This window comes from Electrophorus electricus, chromosome 20, assembly GCF_013358815.1.
Source record: "Electrophorus electricus isolate fEleEle1 chromosome 20, fEleEle1.pri, whole genome shotgun sequence".
In the NCBI taxonomy this organism is placed as follows: domain Eukaryota; kingdom Metazoa; phylum Chordata; class Actinopteri; order Gymnotiformes; family Gymnotidae; genus Electrophorus; species Electrophorus electricus.
Genome location: NC_049554.1, coordinates 3586671 through 3612500, shown reverse-complemented (window position 1 = coordinate 3612500; position 25830 = coordinate 3586671). Strand labels below are relative to the sequence as shown.

Genomic DNA, 25830 nt, shown 5'->3' with positions numbered 1-25830 from the left:
GGAGACCTGTTGCCAAAGTATGAGAAACATGTAGTTAGAAAGCAGCAGAAGGTGCAGATGTTTCTAACATAATGAAAGAGGGCTCTGCGAAGTCTCAAAAAAAACTAGAGCTTTTACACAGACAGTGAAACCTGCTCTGCAAGATCTTAAAGTAACCATAGTTCAGGGGAACAACCACTTTATCCCGTTCTAGAACACCAGAAGGAAGATCATCGGTTCCATGATTGTTGTTATGGCAGTGTCACATGCACATGCCAACATTGTCAAAGTTGAATGATTTAGCTCATGTGAAACAAAAGCATGAAGAGCAAAGTGCGGCAACGTGCCCTGTGATTGGTGACGTGAACATGCGAACCAGACAGAAAACTGGACATTTCTACATTTCATGAACACTTTGTCTAACATGGAGAGACAACATGTCTGAGAGACTAATTCAAAATAAATTGGTCAAGCATTCACATTAGCTAACTGAAAATCAAAGCTAACCAACCCAGATATTTTCTGCTGGTAAAGCTCAAGTGCCAAATCTGATAACAGGCAACTTAATGTAACCTTTAGCAATGTAAAGATGATCAGACCCTTCCCGTAAGTGGCTCAGCAATTCAGAGAGAGCATATTAACACACTTTCTGTGCCCTGTGCCCTTAAAGCCATAGGGGTCCTTTTCTAGTGCTTGCACTGCTTTCTGTGGAAATCTGAAATAAATGGGCCAGATGGCAAAAGCTTGTGCTGGGATGAAAAGAACACTTCAGACATGTTTCCCAAAACCTAACGCCCCCAGATTTATAACATACAGGTGACACAAGCATGTTGACAACCCCTCGTTAATCTCTCAGAGCCAGACTGTAATTAAATCTAATTAGAGAGACTGTACCATACTCCAGTCCTTGATCTTTGAGAACAATGTTTTCCCAAATCCATGAACCTTAACCATTCCTTTCAAGGGAATTCACTCACAGATTACATTGCATTCTTCTACAATGGTTCAATTTTGTCTTTTTGAAGGTTCATGTTCATGACTAACTGCTGGTGGTACAGTTCTGAACCCACAGACTGACTTCATTAAACGAAAAGCAACAGTAAAAGCTTTGGAAGTTTCAGGAAATCAACAATCAATTAAAAAGAAGAGTGGACCATAAACAAGACCACACAGACCCTTAAAGAGTCAGCCAACTGTCAGTGGAGGAAATAAGATGGTTTTACAACAGCCCCATCACTTTAGCTTCCCTGTTCACATTCCTTAACCAGCCCATTGAAAGAGGAAGTATGGCTGCTTCAGTCTCAATATTAATGATAAAATAAGGATATTTTGTGGCTCTCTTAAAGTTGGTCACAGGGCTGTTCACAATGGCATTTTAGTGACCATGGAACAGTCTCATAAGAACGTACCTTTTCTTAGCCACTGTACTAATGCTAAACAGGATTTTCGCCTTGATTCTACTTGAAACATAGCCTGTCCTCTTCTGCTCACAGATACAGTGTGCCTTCAAGGTCAAGGGGCTCCTCTCTACATCTGTCCCACTGATCACATGTGAGATGGCAGCTCCTAGCATTTCAAACAGGCATCATCTGCTGTCCATATCAGCCACATCCTCCCTGTGTAGTGGTTTGAAAACTGTCTCTTAAAAGTCAACTTAACAATGTAGAATTACTCAGGAGGTGTAGGCTTTCAGTTATGCCAGTTAGTCACATGTCATGTGTAGGATTGGGCTTTGGTCGGTGAGGCACATGTGAGACCACCATTGTGGTCAGCGCCTGAGGAGTAGAGTGGGTCTCACACTGATGAGATCATCATTGCTGTGTGTTGTGGCTACCTAAATTAAGTCAAAGGATCTCAAGGTTGGAATATCGTGCTCACAAATGAATGACACCACATGAGCTGGCAGTGGGATCAGCCGTAAGGGTTAATTACCACAGGCATTTATGACTTACAAATGGTCAGTCAACAATCTGTGTGGGCTATTGACCAGCACTCATTGTGCCTTAGAGGGTGTGCATGCCACCAGACTTGTTCTCCATTCAGACCCAGATTTCACAGAGAGTCTCTCAGCAGCTATGGTGCTAAAGCTGGTGGCGCAATATTACATTTTTAAATGTTTAACATTCATTACCCTAGCTCATATACATACTCATCAGATCCATGTAAAAGAGAACACCTTCCCTCTAAAGAAAGGTCCAATGCAGAAAATATTTCTGAAATAGAGTGAGATCTGCAGAGAGAAACAGAGAGAAGTTTCAAAACTTACTGTCTTCCTCTTCTGTATTCTGTTTCCTCTTCTTTCTGGACTTTGAGTTCTTCTTCTTGAAGTCTTGTTGGTCTAGTATGTACTGAGTAACTGAATACAAAATATAAGATTAGAGGAAAAGTTAGCCCATGTCCAAATACTGTCCACTGATAGTATCTGATTCTACACCTTAAAAAAAGTACAAGGAACGAGACAGAGAGAGCAGGACATAGAAAGAGTAAACTCACGTTTCTTATCATTGGTGGGGTCCATGTGGCGTTGGATATAACCTTCCAGGTAGCAGCAGAACTTTGGTGAAGGGGCGAAGAAAGCCAGGCTGACAGCCATGAGCTCCCATCCAGCGGCCAGGCTGCGAGGACTGCTGTTCCCGGTGGTCTGACGCACCAGCTGCACATAGAGCTCATCCCGGAGGCCTTGCATGCCCCAGCACTTGGTGACAATGAGGAGGGCGGCGTGTCGACGGTCCAGACGGGATGGCCGGTCACCCATGTAGGCCTGGACCAGTTTGAACATGTCGCAGGCCTCCTTACGCACTGTGCGGTCGCTCGTCACCAGCATGGGCTTCTTGATGGAGCCTCGGTTCCAGGAGAGCATATTAGCGATGGAGACGCGGCGTCGGAATAGCCCCTGCGTATGCAGGTTCAGGTGCTTGCTGGCCCAGTCGGCCATGCCAGTGTCTGGCGGAGGGGGCTGGCGCAGGGTGGCATAGGAGAGATGGAAGCTGCTTCCACCTGTGGCCCGTGCCGCTCCGTCAGCCGGGGGCCCGAGAGACCCCGTTCGACTGTCCACCACGCCCTTCTTCCTGCTTCCCTGCTGTGTCTTCAAGTCCAGCGTTCCTGTCTGAGATAGAGAAAAAAAACAAAAACAAACAGGGTGTTGGAGAGAGAGAGGAAGAGATAGAGAGAGATGGAGAAAGAAAGGATTCATAAAGCAGCAGTTTCTCCACAGTAGCAGTTCTCAAAGCTCCTCCAGCTCAGTGAGAAGGCTGGGTGAACTACTGCAGGCCTGACTCCTTAACTTCACCCAGAATAGAACTGCACCCAGAGTCATACTGATCACCCAATATCACACAAGTACCCACATAGGAACAAACCTTTTCTGCCGTATTACTACTAAAAATACAGTGGACTGGACTGAAGTTGTGATTCCTGGAGGAATGTTTGCCCACACTGTAGCTCTTTCTCTTATAGAAAAACAGCATTCGGGTTACATGAAGCAGAAAACGCATGGGCCAGCTAGTCATTTAACACAAATGCTTATGCCTGTGGAGTAATAGTGAAAGAACAAGAAAGGTATAAATTGCTCACACAGTGAAAGTAAAAATCCTAAGACCTAAAAAGCATAACACATATGGACAGTGTGATTTTAACTTTAACATCAAAATGCAATGTGCATAAAAAGGCATTAGGCAACAAATAAAAGCAATGACACTAGAGAACATTTCACAGAAGGTACATGTCGACGGTGGGTACAGCAACCGCTTGGGCCCTGACAGCAGCCGCCCTCTCACTCAGTGGGGCCCCAACTATGCCAGGACACTACCATATGGGCCCCAGTGGCAACCCTTCCTGCCCTGCGGGATCTGTGTTTTGCAGCTCTGCTACGTCCTGCCATTTGGTCCTTCAACTCGGCAGACTGTGACTGCATACGTAGCAGAGGGTGAAAGGGGAGACTTCCAAAAGCGCACCGCATGTACAACGTGGGCGTCTTCTGGGCCAACTATGATACACTTACAGTCTGCCTCTTATGGAGCTCTACAAATATCTTCCGCTTATTTTAAGCAGATTTGATCTTTTAAACAACAAGATATTTAAATATCAAGCTCTCAAAACAGCCCGTGTTCTATGTATGAGGGATGATTTGACCACAAATCTGTAGGCATTCAAGAAGTAGTCCATGTCTCCCTCATTATGTGCTGACAGGGGTTTCACCATACATAGACTACACTGTGAGCACAATTAGTAGACAAGAGAGTATTTTGACCATATCATTTTTATGCATATTTTCCAACTCCAAGCTGTATAAACTTGAAAGCTTATTGGATTTAAAGTGTGACGAGACGTAATGAGGAAGTGGGATGCCGAAGCAAGTCTCAGTGACAAAGAACAATACAAACAAAACTGAAACCAAAATCCAAAAAACAGAACAAAAATACACTAAACCACAACAACTTGGTGAATAGCAAAACCTGCAAACACTAGCATGATGTGTTAAGTGTATAATACACAGGAGCAAACACCGACAACAAATAACAGTCCAACAGAGGTTTAAATACATGTGCTAACAAGGAACATAACTAAGGACAGGTGAGACATATGATCAATTAACAAGGTAGGGACGTGATGATAGAGACACACATACGGAAGCATGCATGCATGCACTCGTACTCACACACAAATATTTTAGCTATGAAAAGTGAAAAATTGTAAAAAGTCTTTAATAGGGATTCAGCACTCTTAAAACTGCTAAGATATTGGGGGGTGATTACAGAACCATCAAAGGTTTTGTTGCAAATAGTCAACATGGTTGCAAGAAATGTGTTGAGAAAACACGACACAAATTAACTGCCAAAGATTTGAGAAGAAGCTAGCAAGGTGAAGGTGGGGTACTACTATGAGCTAGCTGAAATTTGTGTGGAAGATGGAATCAAAATCAACTCCCAAACCTACTGCCAGTTTTCAGAAGACACTTTCATCAAGCAGTGGTACAGGAAAGTCCACATCTTTCAAGAAGACCATGACTTTTATGCAGGACAATGTTCCATTGCATGCATCAAAGTACTCCACTGCATGGCTAGCCAGTAAAGGCCTTAAAGATGAAATAATAATGACATGGCCCGCTTCCTCACCTGACCTAAACTCTACAGAGAACTTACAGGCCCTTCTTAAACGGGAGATTTACGGTGAAGGAAAACAGTACAGCTCTCTGAACAGTGTCTGGGAGGCTGTGGTTGCTGCTGCACAAAAAGTTTCTCTCACTTTAACAGATGAAAATAAACAAGTGAGATGGCAATTTCTGTTTTCTTTTAGTTGCATAATTCTGCATACTAATAGTTGCCAAATAATTATGCACATGTAGCTATTCTCCTAAGAAAGCCAAAACTTCACTTTTTCTTTCTTAAATATTCAGGTATGAGATTTATTAGCATTGTGGATTGACTGAGAACACTGTAGTTGCTCAATAATAAAAGGAATACTCAAAAATAAAACGAGTTCAGAGACATTAGCATTGGTCAGGTCTGCAGGTAGTGGTCCTCTGAGAGGAATCAGTTCCTTAAATAGAATCATGTGGACCAACACACACAACTTTAATTGATATAAGAAAGAAAAGTTGTAAGTCGACTCACTTATGTAGCTAGTTTACTAAGTCCATGATTTCTGTTTTTCAACACTAGAACACTGATATGGGCAGCAAACACAATAATCTGGTTCTAATCAGACCCTTGCAGCAAAACTAAATCAGACATGAAAAACGCAAACAAAAGAAAACCACATTCCCATCCAGCCCTAAGGAGTTTAAACAAAGTCTGGTTCTAAATGTTGCTTAAACTCTGGGGCAGTGGAAAATAGGAGATCATACATATATTTTATACGAAACTATAAATCCCCAAATGAAAGTCTATAAAAGTTACTGCCATATAGAACTACAGAAGCTGGATGTTCCTTGTATAGCACTTTTCTCATTACCACAGCCTCACAGAGGACTTTTTTTTTTTTTTTACCTCAGACACTAAGCCACAAGTAAAAACATTGCAAAAAAGTCTCTGGTGTGCAATGAAGAAGAAACCTAGTGAAGAAACAAAATTTGAAAAAAGGAAAACATTCAAGCCAGCACCAGAAAAAAAACAAAACTGCAGGTTTGACTAAAACAACAAGTAGTATGATATCAGTAAAGTTCACATTCAACTCATATATTTCAATTAAAAATAGAGGGTAGATACCTGAGTTGGATGTCCAGGAGTGTCAGGAGAGGTGAGACTAACTTGGCTAGTAATGCTTTTCTCCAGTGTGTCCACTTTCTCATACGTTCTCTTCTGCCGTCCAGGGAGCTCCAGGCTGGTGAGGGCCACGTTGCCGTGGTTCCCCATCCTACCTAAAGACCTGCTGCTGGAGGTCATGTCTTCTCTTGAGGAGCACCTTGCTCCACCACCAAACCTCCTGGGGGAGCCTAGCGGAGAGTGTGCGCGCCGCACCGAACAGCCCTCAAGCATCTCAGAGTCCAGGCTTGCCTTGGTCTCACGCATGGTGTTGGAACGGCTCACCACCTCCCTCATCTCAGCCATGAGCCGCTCGTTCAGGGCGGACAGCTCACCAGCGCTGCCAACTGAGCCCGGCCGGCCCTGGGCTATGCCACACATTCTCCTCCGGCTCTTCCTGCGCAGGCTCGGGGACGGCCCTGTGGAGTAGCCTGAGTCCTGGTAGGTGCCCGTGGGGGGCGGGGGAGTGGAGTAGTCCTGAGAGGCCTGGCTGCTTTGCCTGCTGTGATGAACCTCCATGGCCCGAAGCACGCCAGCTTCAAGAAGCCTCCATGACTGCTTCTTCTCCAGACTTACTGGTTCTTTTCGGGCCTGAGGGAGCACTGGCTCAGGTGCAGAGGTTGGTGAGGGACCAGGAGAGGGTACAGGTGACGCAGGGAGGAGTCCCTGTTTGGGGTCGACGTTTACCATGTGCTTGATGCATTCCAGCCCAGCAGGGCTGTAATCAGGAGTAGAAGGATTCCTCTTGTGTTTGGATCCAGTGTGTGTGTGACCAGGGTGTGGAAGGAGCTTACCCTTCTGGAAGCTGTGTGTGTGGCGGGACAGGCCATTCTGTAGGTGAGCACCCTCCACTTCCATATCAATTGGAGGCTCATCATAAATTGGGCTGTCTACTGGAGGGTCGTCATACAGATGTGCTGCGGCTCCGTAGTGAGGGGACACTGGCCTTGGCGTGCTGGACTGCGGCCTCAGAGTGGTCTGGTGTGCAACAGGGTCACTGGGAGTCACCAGGCAGAAGCTTCCATCACTAGCCTTCCTCAGGTGGTGGGCCTGCCTCATGTCAGAAGCCATCTTGCCAGCCGGTGTAGTTTTATAAGCCTGAACACACAACAAGTGGCATCCTGCTGGCTTGGTACTCGGAGGATTGAGAGTGCAGGTGCCATGGCCGATGGCTTTGGTGTGAGCGCTGTGGCCTGGAGGCTGAAGGGAAGATACTGAGGTGTTCCCCTTTGCTTGGTTTCGGCCTATGCTGTTCACCTTAACTAGCATAGTTGCCTTAGATCCGGGAGGGGGCTGCCATGTCTGAGCTGGGTCCTGGTGCTCCTCTCTGTAAGCACAGAAAATAAAGCAACACGTGAGATCTAGTTCTGATATTTGGACATGCAAATCAAGGAGACAAAGTAAGTAAGTCATTTTAAAGACCATTAAAAACTTGTTAAGTAAACCAATTATCTTTATCTTTAGTTACATTGGCTTTATATTCAGCTTTAACATCTAGTAAGTCTACTGAAATGCTCACAGTAATTTGGAATAATTACCCAAGTTGGACTTCGAATAACATCCACCAAGCCTAAGGCTCTATAATGCCATTGCCCAAACAAAAGCTTTTTGTTCCACAGGAATAGATTTTAAAGCCCTGTGGTTTCAAAATGTCTTGAGCTGACATGAATGCACATAGTTCCTTGAATTACTTTTGTTCAAGAATAACAGTTGTTTACGACATGGTAATGTATATACTACACAAGTACAGCAAGGCCAGTGTCAAAACTATAGTAGCTCTATGTAGTATGAGCAGTATGCTAGAATAAATTCACATTTAATACATATTTACAAAAAATACTGTTCTGTGAAAGATTTTTGAGCTAAATCTGATAACTAATACACTTGGAAACAAAATGACATCTGACAAAATCATACTTACATTTTCTTTTATATAATTGTATAAATCAGCCAAAACTGTCAGAATCTTCACTCAAGCAGTTAATAATCCATTAGCTGCCTCAAACTATTATTACTCTACAGAGGCATCAGTGCATAATATTCCTCAAACCCACCTTTGCTTGAAGTCATCTGACAGAACTCAACAATTTTCATACACTTACTGTCATGCTCTTGAACAAACAAAATAAACAATATTCTAAGTACATTAAAAACCTTTCAACTTTCTGATAAACTTACGCAGAAAAAGATATTGATATCAATCAACAAAGCTAAGCTATTCCTTTTTATCATTTAGGCGTACAAAGAGAACCTCATTGATCTACCCATGAAGACAAGTTTTATGAAGCATTTAAGTTACTCTGATATATTTAAACAGGCAGTCACGTGTTCTACAAAAATACCTCAGAAAACCCCTTTTCTGGTGAAAAAGAAAGTAACAGTGGATCTTGTGACACCCCTGTTATAGGGGAATTCTAAAATAATTTTGTCCCTTCTTCATGTAACACATGTAACAAGGCAACACACAGCAATGATCTTCCATTCATTTAACATCAGATGACCTCAGAAAGGAAAGCGTGGGAGAGCAAAGGAAAGCCATGTAGGATCTTTATTCGGCCACTTTAGTACCCCCACTTCCCCACCCTAACTCTTCAAGACAATACTGGAACAATACTCCAGAGGCCTATAGCCTATACAGATTAGGACTTCCCCCTTTCCTCCTGCCAGAGCATACTCCACATTATCCTTCTGTATCTTTCCATCTCAGGCCTTGACTCATGCCATCACTGAGATCAGAATGTAAACAGTAGTAGGTGAGATGAAGGAGCACTCATAAAAAGCTGCATGTCCCCACCTGGCAGCAGGCCAAAACCACTCCCTGGAGCATCCCATCTGATTCAGACGTAACAATCATCCTGGATGACATGATCACTGTGTAAAGATGGACCACCTGTAATGATACTGGTGGTGCTGGTTTTGTCAAGCTGGCGTATCTGTGATGCTTCCACTTGAATGTTTACTACATTTTCACATGATGTCATCACAGAGTAAATCAGTGAAAGGCTCAGCATTATAGCTAAATCTACCCATAGAAAAGAGCTGTCAGCCAGGTGAATGTAAGCAAAGGGCATGATATGACACTGACATAAGCACTCCTGATCCCTAATGGTATTTAGCTCAGCTGTAAACATGGTGGCAGACAGCACGGGTCTCCGGGTAAAGGACTGTTAGACAAGTTATTCATGTGTGCTGAGTAATCAGTGTCATTTCTTTATGTGACCATGATGATAACTTAATTTCCTGTTATGGTGCTGGTACTGTTAAAGAGTTCAAAGGGTATTCTACACAACAAAACAGGAAATACCAATATAGTCATCCAGTAGGCTAACAGCAATGGTTAACGGACGTCTTGAGCTATGAGGGCTCTCAGAAAAAATGTATAATGCACTGAATTTAAAAAAAAAATCCATCCCCAATCTCCACACACACCAAATGTGGTAAGCCATAAGGTTTTTGTAAAGCAAGGCAATAGAACAACAGAAACTCTATCCATTGCATCAAAGTCTGGAATGAAATCGAACATACAAATTTAATGATTAGTGCACACACCCAGAAAGAAAGGAAAGAAAAAAGAAAGAAAAATGTGCATTTTATGAGCTATTCTGTTTCATAGATATGTCAAATGAAGCAAGAGAAACGCATATTCAGGGAAGGATCAGATAAATAGCGGGAAAGATGTATAGCAGCATTGAAGAAAGAAAGGGAGAGTGGGTGAAATAGACTAAGATTAGTCATGGGAGACTGCTCTGGTTGGCATTAGTAACTACTTTGGCATTCTTTCCACTACTCACTCAAAAGACTTCAGGATCGCATGTACACACAGACACAATGCAGGATTCTACTGCTGTCATAGTGATAGCTTTTATAGACCATCCTATAATAGGACTCTAGGAAGTAGTCAAACTTAAGTATCATTTATTATCTAGATAATACATAATAGATTTATATTCAGTCTAGTATAATATAAACATTGCAGTAGGAAGAAACGTTTGTATTGTACATAATAATACATATTGTGGTAGTCCTTAAAGGGCCAGTTTATTCCAGCAAATGGATTGTATGTGCATATTCCAAACAGGTCCAATATGGATCCAGACGCACATTTTTTCTGGTCTTTGGGTACATAATGTAAGACAGTATGACTGTAACCTTTTGGAGTCTCTCTTGATAATTCAGTTTACTAGAGAGAAAACTGAGTTCAAACGCATTATTCATCAGGGAGTTTTGATTTGTCCTAGGCAGCCTGGTGTCTCATTGTTTGGCCACAACCCACACAGAATAGAGGGCATTTGAGAGACAGCAGTTATTTGTTAGAAAGTTTTAGCTCCATCCCAGAAATCAGCATTAGAAATACATCATCTGAGTCAAAGTGAATAAGAGCAACTGAAGAGTCCACAGACCACAGGACAAGAGAAAGACTGAAGCTATGGGTTAATATTATCCCCAGGAAGAGGAAGCAGGATCTATAGGCTCTTTATTCACACAGCTCGTAAACATGACTCACAGAAAGAACAATCTATTTAAAAGTGCAACAGGGATGATATGTTAGAGGTATGTCATTGTGAAATCTCTAAACACGTGATGAAAGTCTTACTGTTCTCCATATTTTTTCCTACTGAGGTTTGATTTAATCAAACCTATGTATCATGTTATTTACCCCATAAAACAAAGATTGAGGCTTTAGTAGACCTGACTCTAAATTGTGACAGAAACATGTAGAAGGCTCCCAAAGTCAGCTGTTCACAGACAGCTGAACACCTCTCCCCAGTGAGACAGGGAGTCTGGCTTCCACACATGCTTCCCTCACAACCAAAATGACCTCTACCTCCACACCCTCCAGAAGAACTGACCACCATGGACTATTTCTGCCTCCACACCCTTCAGCAGCATTGACCATTATGGACTGGTTCTGCCTCCACATCCTCTCGCAGCCATTTCTCAAGTGTGCATTATATAACACAAGCCAAAGAGGCTGTAAAGAGACTTTTATGGTGGATTAACCTCTAGTGGACAAAGATACTAAACTTCAGAGGTTCCAGTTATGGTCTAGGCATGTTCTGTGAAACATTCTCCTTGGAATAATCAAGGAACGACCATGGACCCTTCTTGACATAAGACCAGGGCTAATCAGAATCCAAATGTTGTATAATTTATTTTAAACCCAGTCTTGACGCTAACGCATAGGTTCACCCCAAACAACCCTTATTCATGCTGTAGAAGGGTGGGGGAGAAAGCTTAGCATGTGGAGAGTGAGACTACACTGGAATCTTACAACTAATCTACATCTGTTGATATGAAATCAGATAGCATCAGAATGTACAGCTCCAGTTACTGCTCTGAAAACCACCTACCCTCAGTCTGTGCTCTCTGGACATAATGTATAGTGAGTTAGACACATAGGTTGGGGCAGAGGGGGATTTTTTTTTAAAGAATTTAAAACTTTATCTTTGTTATTCATTAAATTGGTTTGTGGTTGCGATAGATTATATGTGGTCATTTCGACAAGAAAATCAAATCAATAAAAAACAATCAATAAAGGATAAACATGCATGAGAAAGAAAATGATTATTTATGTAAGGCAGCTTACCAGCATGTCCAATCTAAAGGCTGGATTCTTAACTGTCAGTAGTATGAGATATCTGAGCTGAAACCAACCCTGGCCCCTCATCCTGCAGTGCTGAGGTTATACAGTTTTATGGCTTTTAGAGCAAAACAGTTGATCAAGGCAGCCTGTTCTCAGTGTATTTTCAGCAACACTAAAGGCATGACTAAAATAAAACAAAAAGAGGGTGGAATTACTGCTCTACTTTCATGTAAGAAAAACTATGTTAGGCCACTAATCTAGTTTTCTGTGGGTGCTGAAAGAGAACGTGTAAGATACTGAGGTAAAGGCTGGACTGAGTTACAGAGAAAATAAGGTTATACTTGAGGGAACTTCAATCAACTGACTATCAGGCAAAGAAAATATGAAAGTTGTCTGCGCTACTATGCAGCAGAACCACTGACCAAGGAAGAACTACTGACCAAAGCAGAACCACTGACCAAAACAGAAACAGTGATGAAGATAGTTTACTTGTCCGAAAAATGACACCCTTTGCCAAGGTATATGACGTAGGTTAATTTAAAAGGAGGTAACCACATTGGTTTCATCCACTTAATTATGGTACATTTAACCTCAACTATTTACATTATAGACCCCCTAACAATCTTAAGGTAATCAACCACCTCACTATCAGTGAAAGAACAGCAGGCAAGAAAACAATCTGTCAGCTTTTGCTGTTAGTGGCAAGCCTAGATATCATATAAAGCTTTTCCACCTTTGGAGTTAAGAGTGTTTAAGAGTGGTTAAGAGTGTCATAGTTATTTTCAAGCCTACATGAAAAATGACAGCTTCCACACACTTATATTAGTCTCAACATAACAACCTTGTATGAACAAAAAAATTGCAGAATACATAAATGTTTGAGAATAGAGTGACATTCATATAGGAATTCATATATATTGCCATAGCCTTTTGTTTGAAGTAAATAACTCCTGATTAGATTTACTGATGGAACTTCAGTTTCTGATAAACACTCTTGTGCTTTCTTAAAAATCAGAATTTAAGCCTTCATTTCTGCTGGATACCATTCAAATTCACAACAGACCAACCCTGTAAAAGGAATGCCTGTTAAATCATTAGGGCCCTAATAGGAGAGGCTGTCAGATCTCATGTGTGAGAGAGATAATTTGATGTCTCACCCCATTATGTCCACCTCCATTTCCTGCTATGAGAAACCCAACAGTTGGTCTCTGCGAGCACTGTGCTTAACTGAGTCCTTTTCTTCCTGTGCGGCCAGTGTGCCCTAAGGTCACTCTGCTGGACAAAAGAACCTAGCAACCCCCTTCAGGGCATTACCAGGTCACTCCTGGGTTATGTTACACCCACTGGTCATGAGGTTCAAGGGATCACCACTGAAAACCATCTTCCCATAACATGTAACCTTCATGAAACACGTACCCTTAGCTTTAGCATTAGCATTTTGCTCATCATCAGGAAGCTAGTTGCACCACACACACCTTATATAATAACACTGATGAAGGCCACTTAGACCATTGTTAGCATTATATTTTATTACCACTCCCCAGTCTTTATTTTTAGATGGACAAACAAAGGAAACTGAGCCCACTGTACCCTGTGAAACAATAACAAGACTGTTTTTTTTTTTATTTGAGCATTAATGTTAATAATACAGTGTGTGTCAGGGTTTGAAATTGCTTTTCAATAAAACTGTGTACAATAACAGAGTATGTTATTGTTTAAAATACAGGATGTGTTAGGATTTTAAATGATTCCCCAATATGACTTTGCATAAAAAATGGGTTTGTTAGTATTTGAAATATGGGATATGTTAGGGTTTTAAATTATTCTTCAGTATTACTGCATAAAAAAGAAAAGTGAATCTGAAATGACGGAATGTACCCAGATTTGAATGAACTGGGAGAACAAGAGGTCTGAATCCCATTCTTCAGACATGGATTACTGAGTTAGTTGGACTGAAATGTTAATGATTTGACAGGATTCTGGATTTTTCTCATCATGCAAAGCCACTGATGGACTTGCTGCTAACACAATAAGTTCATAATTTCAGATCTGCTCAGGAGCAGGCTTGTTCAACATCAACAAAAATAGACCATGGATTTGGAGTTTTAGTAAAGGAAGTCTGTCCCAGACATGGCTGCTCTGCTCATTGTGGAACCGTCCCATTAGGGAAATGCAATAATAATAATAATTAAGAGTGTCTGCAGTACGCATGTTCTAACCTCGCTAAGACGCTTTGGCAAATCCAAAGCATTTCCTTACCAAAAGGTACCACTATAGTCAAGATGGAACTGTGTATGTAGAAAGTCTACTGAGGCCATACATAAGTCATACAACCCAGCACAGATGTGCCTTGATAACAATACACAATGCATTATTATGTAATTCTTCATTTGCGTGACATCCATGTACACAATAGTGGATGTGTAACAACCCTGTGTGCTGAGCTATCAGAAAAGGGAAGGCCTACTACTTCACTCTCATTAAAGATTTAGCCCAAAATTTATTTTTACCCCTACCCCTTGTTTTAGAGTGTCCAATTCCCCTTGGAACTAAGTTACGAGTGGTAATGATTGATATTGATTGATATTAATGGATATCAGTTTAGTTACATTTGCCTTCATACGGGGGGAGTGCAACATGAAAATATGTCAAAATGTACAATTCAGCAATAACAATGTATTATGAAGAGAGGAACCATAATACATAGAAATGATGAATTTTGAATTAAGATAATACAATTGTTATTGTTTACATTGTTTACATGTACATTCTTTACATTGTTATTAACAAAGAAAATACTTACTTTTGTGGATTCTTTTGCACAACCATTTTGCAGGTGACTCATAAGGCATTGCGAGAAATTTCTCTTAACACTCCATTTGGAGTATGCTTCTGAGAAAAACTCAGCTTGGAGGGCCATGTAGGCCTAACTTCGACCTACCCCTCTATCCCAAGAAGAATCTGGACACCATACCCTTAGGCATGAATACACAAAATGGAGGGGAAGGGCTAAGTGGCTAAATGGACAAAATAGCCATTAAGGTGGAATAGATCTTTCTCCTACCATTCTCATTAGCCAGTCATTAATGTACTGATAATGGTTTCACGCCTTAATGTACATGGCCTTTCCATCCACACAGGATCTTGCAATTATCTCAAACTATCTATTCTACAATTCTAATATCAATTCTATTATATTCTCTATTCTAAAGGCTAATCAAAGTCGCACGTACAGTCAAAGAAAAATATGAACTTGTCTGTATTAACCACAATTAGCATATCTGTAATCAAATATCTTGTCATCTTATCTTGTGTTTATTAAGTAGTGTACAAATACTGTTGAGGTAATTTTGTTAAATATCTTCATTTCTACTGGGAATCTGCAAGTACCATGAGAAAAAGATGAATCACACAATTGCTCACGTGGAACCATAATGGCTGTCTCTTACTCTCAAAACAAAATTGTCCACTTTTTGGGGGAGACAGCATGACCTGTGATATACATGCGTCATCTATAAGAGTGTCAGAAGAGTGGTGTTCCCCAAGAGAGACTGGTGCTGGTGAGGGATAATACATCAGGCCTCCAGCTGTGGAGGCCACACAGTGGGAGGCCAAACAGTGCTCTGTTGACTTTCTACCTTTACATAATAATGGCAAAAGGTCAAACCGTGTAGGCCCCCCAGAAAGATTCTAGTCCTGAAAATGTGGTGGAGGGATAAGCGAGAGGAAAGCAATTTGTAACACACTTCCAGTGCATCAGAGTCCTCTGTAGCAGTGAGCCAAAATGATTCAGAATGCTCTGTAATGGGACCATATTGCTGGGTGATTCTGGTTTTCTCTGACATGTGGCTTTCCTTCCTATATACATCTTTAAATACATGTAACTGTTTTTTATATGTTGGCTAATGTATAGCACAGCCATAAAATGCATTCTCTATTTGGTGGTGGGGGCGGGGGGGAGTCCAGTCACATGTTAACCACATGTTAGCCTTCCCCCAGCTTCAGCCCTGGTAGCTTTCATCCCATGAAGCCCAGGGTTTGCTTTAGGGGAGAGCAATAGTCAGAGATTTACAGCTGGGCAGAGTATAAATCTCTAAAATAACACCAGCAGGACCAGAAGCCAGAGGGGAATATAGCTAACATGACTGGATTCTGGGTATAACTGGATTCTAGTTGTTGACAGGTCCAGGGACATAGAGAGAATCACATGGCCTTGAAGAGCTCCAGTATGACATGGAAGACAGCCATGCCATTGCTCTTTAACAAAACTAAACAAAAACAAAACTTTCACTGGTTGGTGTGATTTGTCTAAATGGCTACAATGCTACCTCACAGAAAACTTGTCTGAATGACAACAGAAGTCAGATGTAACTGCCCCAAAGTTGCCAAACTGGTATGGGGCTCTTTGTACAAACAGGAAAAGATAGCACAGCTGTGCCTACCTCAGCGAGTTCTTGCTGCTGTCCGTGCTGGGATCCTGGGGCTGTGCAGTCTCTCTGCTCTGCTCTTTGGTCTCTTTCTCAGTAGTTTCATGTTCAGTAGTGAAGGGCTCAGGGGGCGGCTGGGGTGTGCGCCTGCCATGGCTGCTGTGCCTCTCTCTGCCGCCAGCTGCCCTGTGCTCGGACTCTGTGCAGCGCTTCATGGCCTGGAGCTGTGAGAGTGGCACGATGTCAGCGCCCTGCGGCCGGTGCCAAACGGTCAGTCGGGCGGCTGAGTTGTAGTAGTAGAAACGGTTGCTGTGTGGGTCGAAGAGCTCCCACCACTGGTTTCCGTCCGCCTGGCGTACAGGAGCTCCAGGGGGCGGGTCCCAGCCACACTCTCCAGTGGCCAGATTCACATACATATGCTCACGGGATCTTGGTTCGAGGATTTCCACCCAATCAGAGCTGAGGATGAGAATCAGAGAAAGGTAAGATTAAAGAGGTCATTGTTATTCTTCCACAACATCTTCAGAAACTACTCAACATGGATTAACTGGTTTGTTCATTCACACATGAGGAGAAATTTATTTCATTAATGGATCAAGAGAGCATTTCGATACTTTTAAATCAGACCACATATGTTTCTCAAATGAGAATCATGGGGAAAAGTGCGCATTTTAAAATGATGGTCTTGCCAAAGTGCTATCAGAGGTATTATGCATAAAGCCATAGAATGAGAGGGCGCTCTCTCTCTTTGTGTGTGTGTGTGTGTGTGTGTGTGTGTGTGTGTGTGTGTGTGTGTGTGTGTGTGTGTGTGTGTGTGTGTGTGTGTGTGTGTGTGTGCTTGCGCATGTTGGTGGGAGAGCATCTCTGCAAATGTGCCTTGTGCGTGTCTCTGTGGGAGCACAGCTCTGCTTACAGAACACTGGCTCAATGTACACTTAATCTCATCACCACAGAGCAGAGAACCCGAGAGAGCAAGCAGCTCCCAGCATGATCTGGAGTCTGTTCACACGCCTTACATACCGTTACACACACCCAAGCACACCCAAGCACACACACTGTCAGGAGAGCAGCCAGCCCTCCTGAGGAGCACCATCCGTTCATGGAGACTTCTGTGGATGGGATGAACTGTTACTGCCATCTTAGCACAATGGGGGACAACACAAACCTGAATGAGTCATACAGACAGCAGACAGCTAGACACACGATGGGGCATGGACATATATGCATACACATTTACACACACACGCACACACACACGCACACACACGCACACACACACACACACACACACACACACACACACACACACACACACACACACACACACACAGACACACACACACAGACACACACAGACACACACAGACAAACATACACAGGGAAGACATTTTCAAAAACAATTTTCACCCACCTACCCATAATCACATAAATACCTCTTGTGTGTGGTACTGTAAAGCAGACCAGGTAAGCTTAATCACTGTGATTACTGCTGAGAGACCTGCATGTGACAGGGAACTGGTGAATGGCAACTTTGCTGCATTTAACTGATGTTGTTGGTTTAGAGCGATTACTTCATCAAATTGAGGGTTTTTATCAAGCCCAGACAAACTCTGTACCATACAATTTTCTAACCCACACAAGGCCTAAAAATTTCACTATACAGTCTGAGGTGCTTCTCTCCCCCACAATTAAGTATGTGGCACCTTCTACGCTAAAGCACAGCGAGTGCTGCTGGCAGCTCGAACAACAAGAAACTAAAACAGCTAATTGGGGTCATGTTACCCATTTCAGAATCCTATTATGCTGCTTTTGATCTAGTTTCCTAATGCAGAGGGGACATTAGTGCACTAATTTAAGACAGGAATAAGAAGAGACAACCAAGGGTATCAATGTTTCATTACCTCTGAGGATGAGAGGACGTACCTGCAACGTACCTGTTTCAGGCAAAGCAAAGTGATGCTCTGCTGGTGTGCACACTGAAATCAGTTACAAACGCTGATGCAGTCCAGACAGGTAGTCAGCATGAACGTTCACAGCTATAGACATTTAGATATAACTACTCCCCCTCTAAATCTTTATCTGCATAGTCAAATCTGTGCTAAGATGGGAGAGGGGCATGCAAGCTTTTGCTGAACTCACAAAGACCTGACAATCCAGAACAACTAACTGAAGGATTTTTTTTCTTCAGCCTGCTATATCTCAGTGCTACCCAAGGTGATGATGGTGGGGTGGGTGGGGTGGGGGGCAGAACAGACTGCTAGCTGGACCCTCCTGTGCCCATTTGCCCTCTGTCACCTACAGTCTAAAAAAATATCCCCTTAATCAGGTTGTCAAAGAGAGTTCCCACAGGGCACAATGTACCCAATGCACAAAAGGCACTGTTTCTTTCAGCCTTGTTCACTCCCATTATTCCTTTATTTGAGTGACTGTAAATTACACACAAGGAGTGTGAGAGTGCAAGAGAGCATGGGGCTGTGCAGGTTGCCATGACCACCTGGCAGGGCCTAGCTGGGCACCACAGAGGTATCTCAAGAGACCTGACTCTTTCCAGCAGAGTGATGCTGGGAGGCCACCTGTGACTGGCACTTCAAACAGTTCCTTTCACCTTTATTAACACTGCTAGCCATTCCAGCCTTAACCAGAATCCTGCTTCAAACTTGATTAAATACATTCATTTAAATCCGTTCCCTTGTATATGTAGGTGTTAGCATGTGTGTAAGAACTGCAGATTAGCTAAAAGATAAATGATAAAGAGTTTACGAGGTCACAGATTAAAATGGAGGTTTCGTCCATGCAGAAAGAGCATTGAATAGTAAGATTCAGTAGCTCTGAGTCGTCTTTTACAGCACTAGATCAAAAGCTTTATGAGTGGGAAGCATGTCACTGAGGCACAGTTAAACTGGAGGCCTTTGTGCCCTCATCCCCACCCAGCAATTTTCCTAGTCCCGAAAGAGTCTTTGTGTTTCAGCAACCAAACACCTTACGGCAAATTCTTCTCCGTCAAACACAATTGTTTGCCTATATTATTGTGAAACTAATATTCTCTGGGTTCACATGCATATTGACACTCGAAAAATACAAAACAAATTAAAGGGATTTCTTTTCCTTATGGAATAAAAAACAGCAAACGGCAAACGTGGAGGATGCAGGACCAAAGTTACTTCCTTTTTAAAGAGCCTAATAATATTCGAGAAACACAGATTTGTGCAAATCTGTTTGCTCCAAAGAGGAGCATGGACCTTATCACTACCTCTCTCGTTCTCCCTCTCTCACTCACGCATGCACGCACACACACACACACACACACACACACACACACACACACACACACACACACACACACACACACACACACACACACACACACACACACACACAATATTTAACTGAACTTTGACAAGTTGCATAATCACCATAATCATGAACAAGATAAGACTACTGCAGTTAAAATAGTAAGAAGGAATTTCACCTTGTTCCTCTACAAAATCAGTCATTTGTCCATGACGCCACATCTTGTCTAACTCACATCGCCAAGAAGACTGTAAAAACACAGTTATTCTAAGTGTTAAAAATATAAAAACAATCAGACATATCATAACACCTCTGAAAACACATGGCATACAGCAGAACAATAAACCAAGACCATTCTCTTTTTCTACTTTACCAGCTACTAGACTGAAAAATATCCAGTACAAAATAAACTGCAGTCTAATTATATAGCAATATTTTTAATAACAAAATTCCTGCACAAATTCTTGAATTATATTTAGGAATTGCCTCACTGTTTAAAAATGACTGCAAAATGACATGCTTTGAAATAGCTTTGAGATAATAGAATTAGTAATAACATGCACTGTTCTAAATGTAGAGCAGAGGATTTTTCAGCAGTCTCTGAGCTCCAGCCGAGGTTTCTGTTATAAGCCTTCTGAAAACAGCCACTACCCAAAAAAAGATACAAATGCCAAAACACGGGCAAGGTCATAAAATAACTAGAGACAACACAGCTTTCAGTGTGCAAGGTAGTTCACTGGCATAAAGTGGAGGGTACAACCTGAATGAGTCTCACAACAAATGCTATTCTGGGTCTGGCACTTGACCTCTGGGGACCATGCCAGGTGAGTGTGCTTAAAAACAGGACCTGCTACCAAGGTAGCCTGCTGCAGCAGCTAAACTAAGCCAATGCATTCACAAAGCCACTACATCCAGCATGAAAAAAGGTGTTATTTTTAAAGGGTTTATTAAAAACAGCAATCAAGAATATGCTTCCTATGACTCAGACCGAACAGGTAAACATGGGCCATGTAAACAACTACTGGTCACTAAAATAGTATAATCCCACAGTATAGAATCCGGTTCAATCCTCATCTGAATTTACTAGAACTTTTATTATACATGTTTACCAAAAATTTATGCCTCTTATTTTTACAATAGTCTCAGTTAAAAAAAAAAACTAGCCATATAATTTGAAAAATACAGGGTGTGCACCTTAGACAATTAAAGGCATAACTCATAAAAAGGGAAAGACAGGAGGGTGTCATGGTGACCACCCCCTCCCCGAGAGAGGGGGTAAGAGTGCACTCATTCATTTGAACAATAATAATCTGCTGCACCTGTCAGCAAAATTCTGTAGTTCTAAAGAGCACTGGCTCGCCGAGGCTGCCTGAAGACGAGAACAAACCCTCATAGGATCAGTGTAAATATCTGAGGATGTGTGTGTGCATGTGCATGTCCACGTGTGTGTGTCTACATGTGTGCATGTTATTCCACATGAAATTTAATTTTAACTGAGCCAAATGCTCTTTGTTCAAACTCACACACCAACTGACTCAGTATCAAAAGACCATTTTTTTCCTCACAACACCCCTATTGTAGTTCTATTAAGGGCTTAATCCACCTTTCCCATGGAACTTGCATGTCCTGAGGATACAGGCTTTATATTACATACATGTACATCTAGTATTATATCCTTGGCTGAGGGTCACACAGCCTGTAATTGTAGCAAATAGAACTCCAGTTGCTTAAAGCACAGGCTTGGCAGCCCACAGTGTCAACGGTTTTCCATCTCAGCTCCTGTCTTCCAGCGTTAGAGGAAGCTGCGCTACAGCTGCTCACGTCTGTTATGTTCTTTGTCTCCATGCGCTTCAACACTGGGATTGTTTGTCTTTGGGGGAAAAACGAGTCAGGACTGACATAGCTGAACAGATTGTCCAGAGGAAGAGAGCCGTTACACATTCCGGAAAGAGTGCAGAGGGAGAAGGCATTTCAGTGTGCCGGAGAACAGGACGCGTGCACACATACCAGTGTGATCCAGAAACATCTGCAATGATACCAGCACTTCCAAGGAACCTTTTCGATTATGTGTGTAGCCTCATCAGCTGAAGGCATCGTGTTTCGCTCCTGGCTTAACAATCAAGGCACAAGACACTCAAACTCCATTCGTCTATGGGATATTACTTAAACTCTGTTCGTCTATGAGATGACACTCAAGCTCAGTTTGTCTATGAGATGACAGTTATGCTTAGTTTGCCTATGAGATGACACCGGCATCATGAGTTTCTTCCCCTGGCAGCTGTTTGCTGAGGCCAACATACCAAACACACCCATAACCAGAATTAAATATTATGCAGAACTGGCAGTTTTCTAAGCACATGTGCTATGGCTAAAAGAGGACAAGCCAGCACTGTGACAAGTTCTGATCATATGCATTTCAACAGATGTGAATTGCTCTCTGCTCTAATGGGGCCGACAATGGGGTCTACTGTCAGCTTAACCATTGGACTCCATTCATCTGGAATAGCCCCTATTACCAGTTGAACTCTCACACAACACCACCAGTCAATCAGAGGTTGTACGTGCAACCATGGGGAGGGGGGTGTTTGTCTTTGGGCTAAGGATATAAGGTCTGGGGTGCAACTGCCAAAATAAAATGAGGCCATCTTACAACACCCTCCAGGCTCAGACTCCTTCTATATAAAGCAGACCGACCTGACCTCATTGCGATGATGTGTGAGTAGTGTACTGCATGCTGCCATTGTCTCAGGCAGATCCTTCCTGCATCCAGCAACCCAGCAGTGGAAGGTGTAGCCCCAGCAGGGGAGTCAAGTTGTCCCCTATGAAACTGTAAAACAGCAAATGGGCCAAGCTGCACTCAACCCCATTCTGGTGGGGACAAGTTGGACAAGCGCTTTAGCCACCGCCCCCTCACCAACCCACTTATTCAGTATAAATGGGTACATTGTTAGGTCACGGCGTGGCTATACATGAGCAAGGAAGTGTCTGTGAGAGGGAAACGATGGACAGTAAGCAATGAGCATCAGAAGACTGTATAAGTCTCAACACTTAGCTGATGGCACACTGATCCCTTGTCTGATATACCAGCTGCCAACATTGGTAACAGTGGCTCATTTCTATGAGGCACATTTTGGCAAGTGGAAAATACTGTAAAAGAATTTACTATGAAATTACAGTTAGGCTCTTCTATCAAAGTCATCCAACATAAAAAGTATAGATGCCATATCAAATGTGACAGGCACATTTTAGGCAAAATGTTTCATGTAAGCTAATGGGAGGTTAAGCCATGATCATCTGTTCCATGTATGGTTTAAGGGTTAAACTCAACATTTTTTTCTGAACTTATTTGTCCAACAACTCTGTTCATGGTTTTCATTACTGGGAGCTCACAGATAATCTGACAGTGGGACAAATTGGCTGGACAACTATAGGGAAGTCAAAAGTAGAGAGGGGTCAGAGGTCACCAGTAAACATATATTGACAAAACACGGAGTCCGGAGGTAAAGTAATGGTCTCTTAGGAGATGGGCAGGGAGGAACTAACTGGATTGAGTTGTTTGTTTTGGCGTTACACAGAGATGTATGGGGAAAGCACCAGCTATGATGAAGCTACTCATAAAAGGGATCTGTGCTGGTGGAGCAGGTTAACAAATTTAACAGAATGGTGCAAACGAGTTTGCTGCATGCAGCAGAGCACCCCCTGTCCCTTCCACACATTTGTTCAATGTTGTGTAAGTACACTAGGTCAGATTTTAGTAACTGAAATGTAACCTTTCTGTTACTGAACTGTAACATTACTGAACTGTATGAGTTAACTTTTATGAGCTAACCTACTGACTGTACTTTGCAGACTTTGTATTAGTCTAATAGTCAGCAGGAAAGTGTGAGTAAAGGAAGCTCCCATTAACAAGTAGCTAGGCTATATGTTATGTCCAGTGCACATAATGTATTGGTCAAATATTATACTAATAGCTATGATTAAGCCTAAGTATTTTAACACCTAAATACAAACAGACATTAAGAGATTTTACAGTTTCAGTAGCAACTTTGAAACCTGAAAGCTGGAAAGACATTATATTTGGAGGCCTTTTATCCTGCTTTATTGGGAGATAAATCAAATGATTTAATCTGCATTTGAAACACAAATTTATCCAAGCTCAGTTCTAAAAAACAGAAAGCTTTGGCCTGTTCCAAAGAATTTACAATTAGAACAAGCTTTGATGACTGCAGAATAGAGCACATTGGAGTATCAAGATAAAACAAAACACTTTGCACAACAAAAAAACATGAAAACGTCACAGCTCACAGCCCTATTAAAACAGCAACATCCTCTAATGGAGACACTCATTACAGCGATAGAGCCTTGTTGCTTTTGGCTCAAAGTTCCAGCTGGAAAACTAAGGTAAACTACCCTCACAATGGAGGGTCCTCCTATTGTCTGCAAAACTATTTTGCACCAAAAAAGCAAATGGGAATACATCCTATGAGTCACCCCAGCTGACAGATGTACTCCTCTCTGCGAAGAAAATATTTATACTTAGAAAGTGGTTCTTAAATAGTGTGCAGTTCATCCACTACAAAAGTTAAAGTGAAAAAAAACTGACTGAATTTCATTCTTATTTATGTAACCTGCACTTTTTAAAATCTCTTTATGACAGTGTGATGTTTCCTAACCCTCATTCCTGTGATGAAAATTGAAGAAAAATATGATTAATCACAGTACGTGGCCCGATAATGGCAATCATTGTATTTTATTTTATTTTGGACACATTGAAAATCACATTGACAAATGGTCTATGAATGTAAAAGTCATTCTAACATGGTCATATGTTAATGGTAATACGTTAAACGGAAATACTTTCAAAGGATTCAATTTCTTTTAAAGGCCTTTTCATCTTTTTTATAGCCATAAAGCTGAATGGTGAAAAGCTGCAGATTTTTAATGAAGCGACACAGATGTGGTGTGGTAACAGTGTTGTATAATGTGTGATGAAGCGCAGTCACAAAGGCGCAACAAACGTGCTGCTAACCGCAATAGCGCCGGAATACACCTATTCACATCAAAGAGTTCCCGAGCGACTAAGTGTAAACCGCAAGCGACAGAACTCTGGTAAAAAGATCTGCCAAATGTCAACAATCAATCAGGGATGATTAAAATCGCTAAAATACGTAACCTACATTTAAAACCACAATAAACGTATATCAATAAACTTAGTTGGAGTTTTAAATATGACGTTACAAACTGTCCAACAGTTGTGAACGATTCAAGCCGAAAAGACCCAACTTTCTATGGTTATGTGCAATTTTAATTAGCTAAGCTAGTTAGTTAATTTTAACATACATATTTACAGAGACGTGTCTACTTCAAACGACGCAATTACTTCGCTTTCTATTGTGAAAACTGAAATGAAACTCCCTTCTTATGTAGGTTAGCTAGTTTCTTCTGCTGTTCAGTCATATCGATCAACTTTGCTGCTAGTCACGTTAACTATCTTGTTGCATCAACTCACAGCATCGGGGCATCTCCACATACACGTTAATATAGCCAGCAGCAACGACGCTAACGAATGAATGAAATCTAACCTAACTTAACATTTCATGCGTTTCCGTCTACCTCGCAGTCTTCTATGGGTTATTCGAGTCAGTTCACACAAAACTAGTTAAGTGCCATTTTATTTTTATTTTTCAATTTAACATCAATTAACTAACTTGCTAACCTATGTCCTCTGTGCCAACGGAGATAGCAAGCGTTAGCTAGAGTTAGCTAACCTAGGTTAGCTACCTTAACGTTACAGAAGTTTATGAGACATCGACGTTGCTAATGGAGATAACTAGTTAAAGGTCCTAAACGTCCGAAAAAAAATAGATGGTGTATATGCCATATCCTACCTTGTTCCGGCCATTTTCTCACATTGTACGGGCAGACGTTCAAAAAGGAAATAAGTTCACTAGCGGTTAGTTAGGCTATTTTCCTCTGTGTCGGACGTCCCGTAGGTACACGAGCGTCTGGGTGTTCTGTTGGAAGGCGAAGCCGTTGGTCGCGAGGCGGGCGATTGGGTGTCTCGCGAGTCACCGCTCATAGCCCCGCCCGCTCGGCTCAAAAGAAATGACATTCTGTACATCAAATGACAACGGACATGCTATTTTACTTGTAAAGTGTCCATTTCGATATGATGAATAAACCTATTAACACCCGATGACTTAAAAACTTGTATGAACGTTAGAGCGATAGAAACTAGTTAAAACAGCACATCAATTGCCCCATCTGCTGGTGAATTTTATAAAGCATTCTAAATTGCATTACATTC

At 42.0% G+C, this 25830-nt stretch overlaps 1 protein-coding gene across 2 annotated transcripts in view; it reads right to left on the bottom strand.

Annotated features, from left to right (window-relative positions):
* Positions 1-25764, bottom strand: part of zgc:92107 (uncharacterized protein LOC492329 homolog) — a 30692-nt gene extending 4928 nt beyond the window's left edge. Inside the window, exons 1-6 of one of the 2 annotated variants that reach the window (XM_027012454.2) lie at positions 25412-25764; positions 16248-16691; positions 6186-7548; positions 2473-3085; positions 2246-2335; positions 1-6 (exon numbers count right to left, since the gene is read on the bottom strand). The exon at positions 1-6 is cut by the window's left edge and continues 68 nt beyond it. In XM_027012454.2, coding sequence (XP_026868255.2) covers positions 1-6; positions 2246-2335; positions 2473-3085; positions 6186-7548; positions 16248-16691; positions 25412-25425 — 2530 coding nt within the window. In that variant the 5' untranslated portion in view covers positions 25426-25764. Of the gene's footprint in view, positions 7-2245; positions 2336-2472; positions 3086-6185; positions 7549-8142; positions 8449-16247; positions 16692-25411 lie in introns of those variants that run through there. The other variant, XM_027012455.2, reaches the window with a different exon arrangement.
* Positions 25765-25830: the final 66 nt, after the last annotated feature.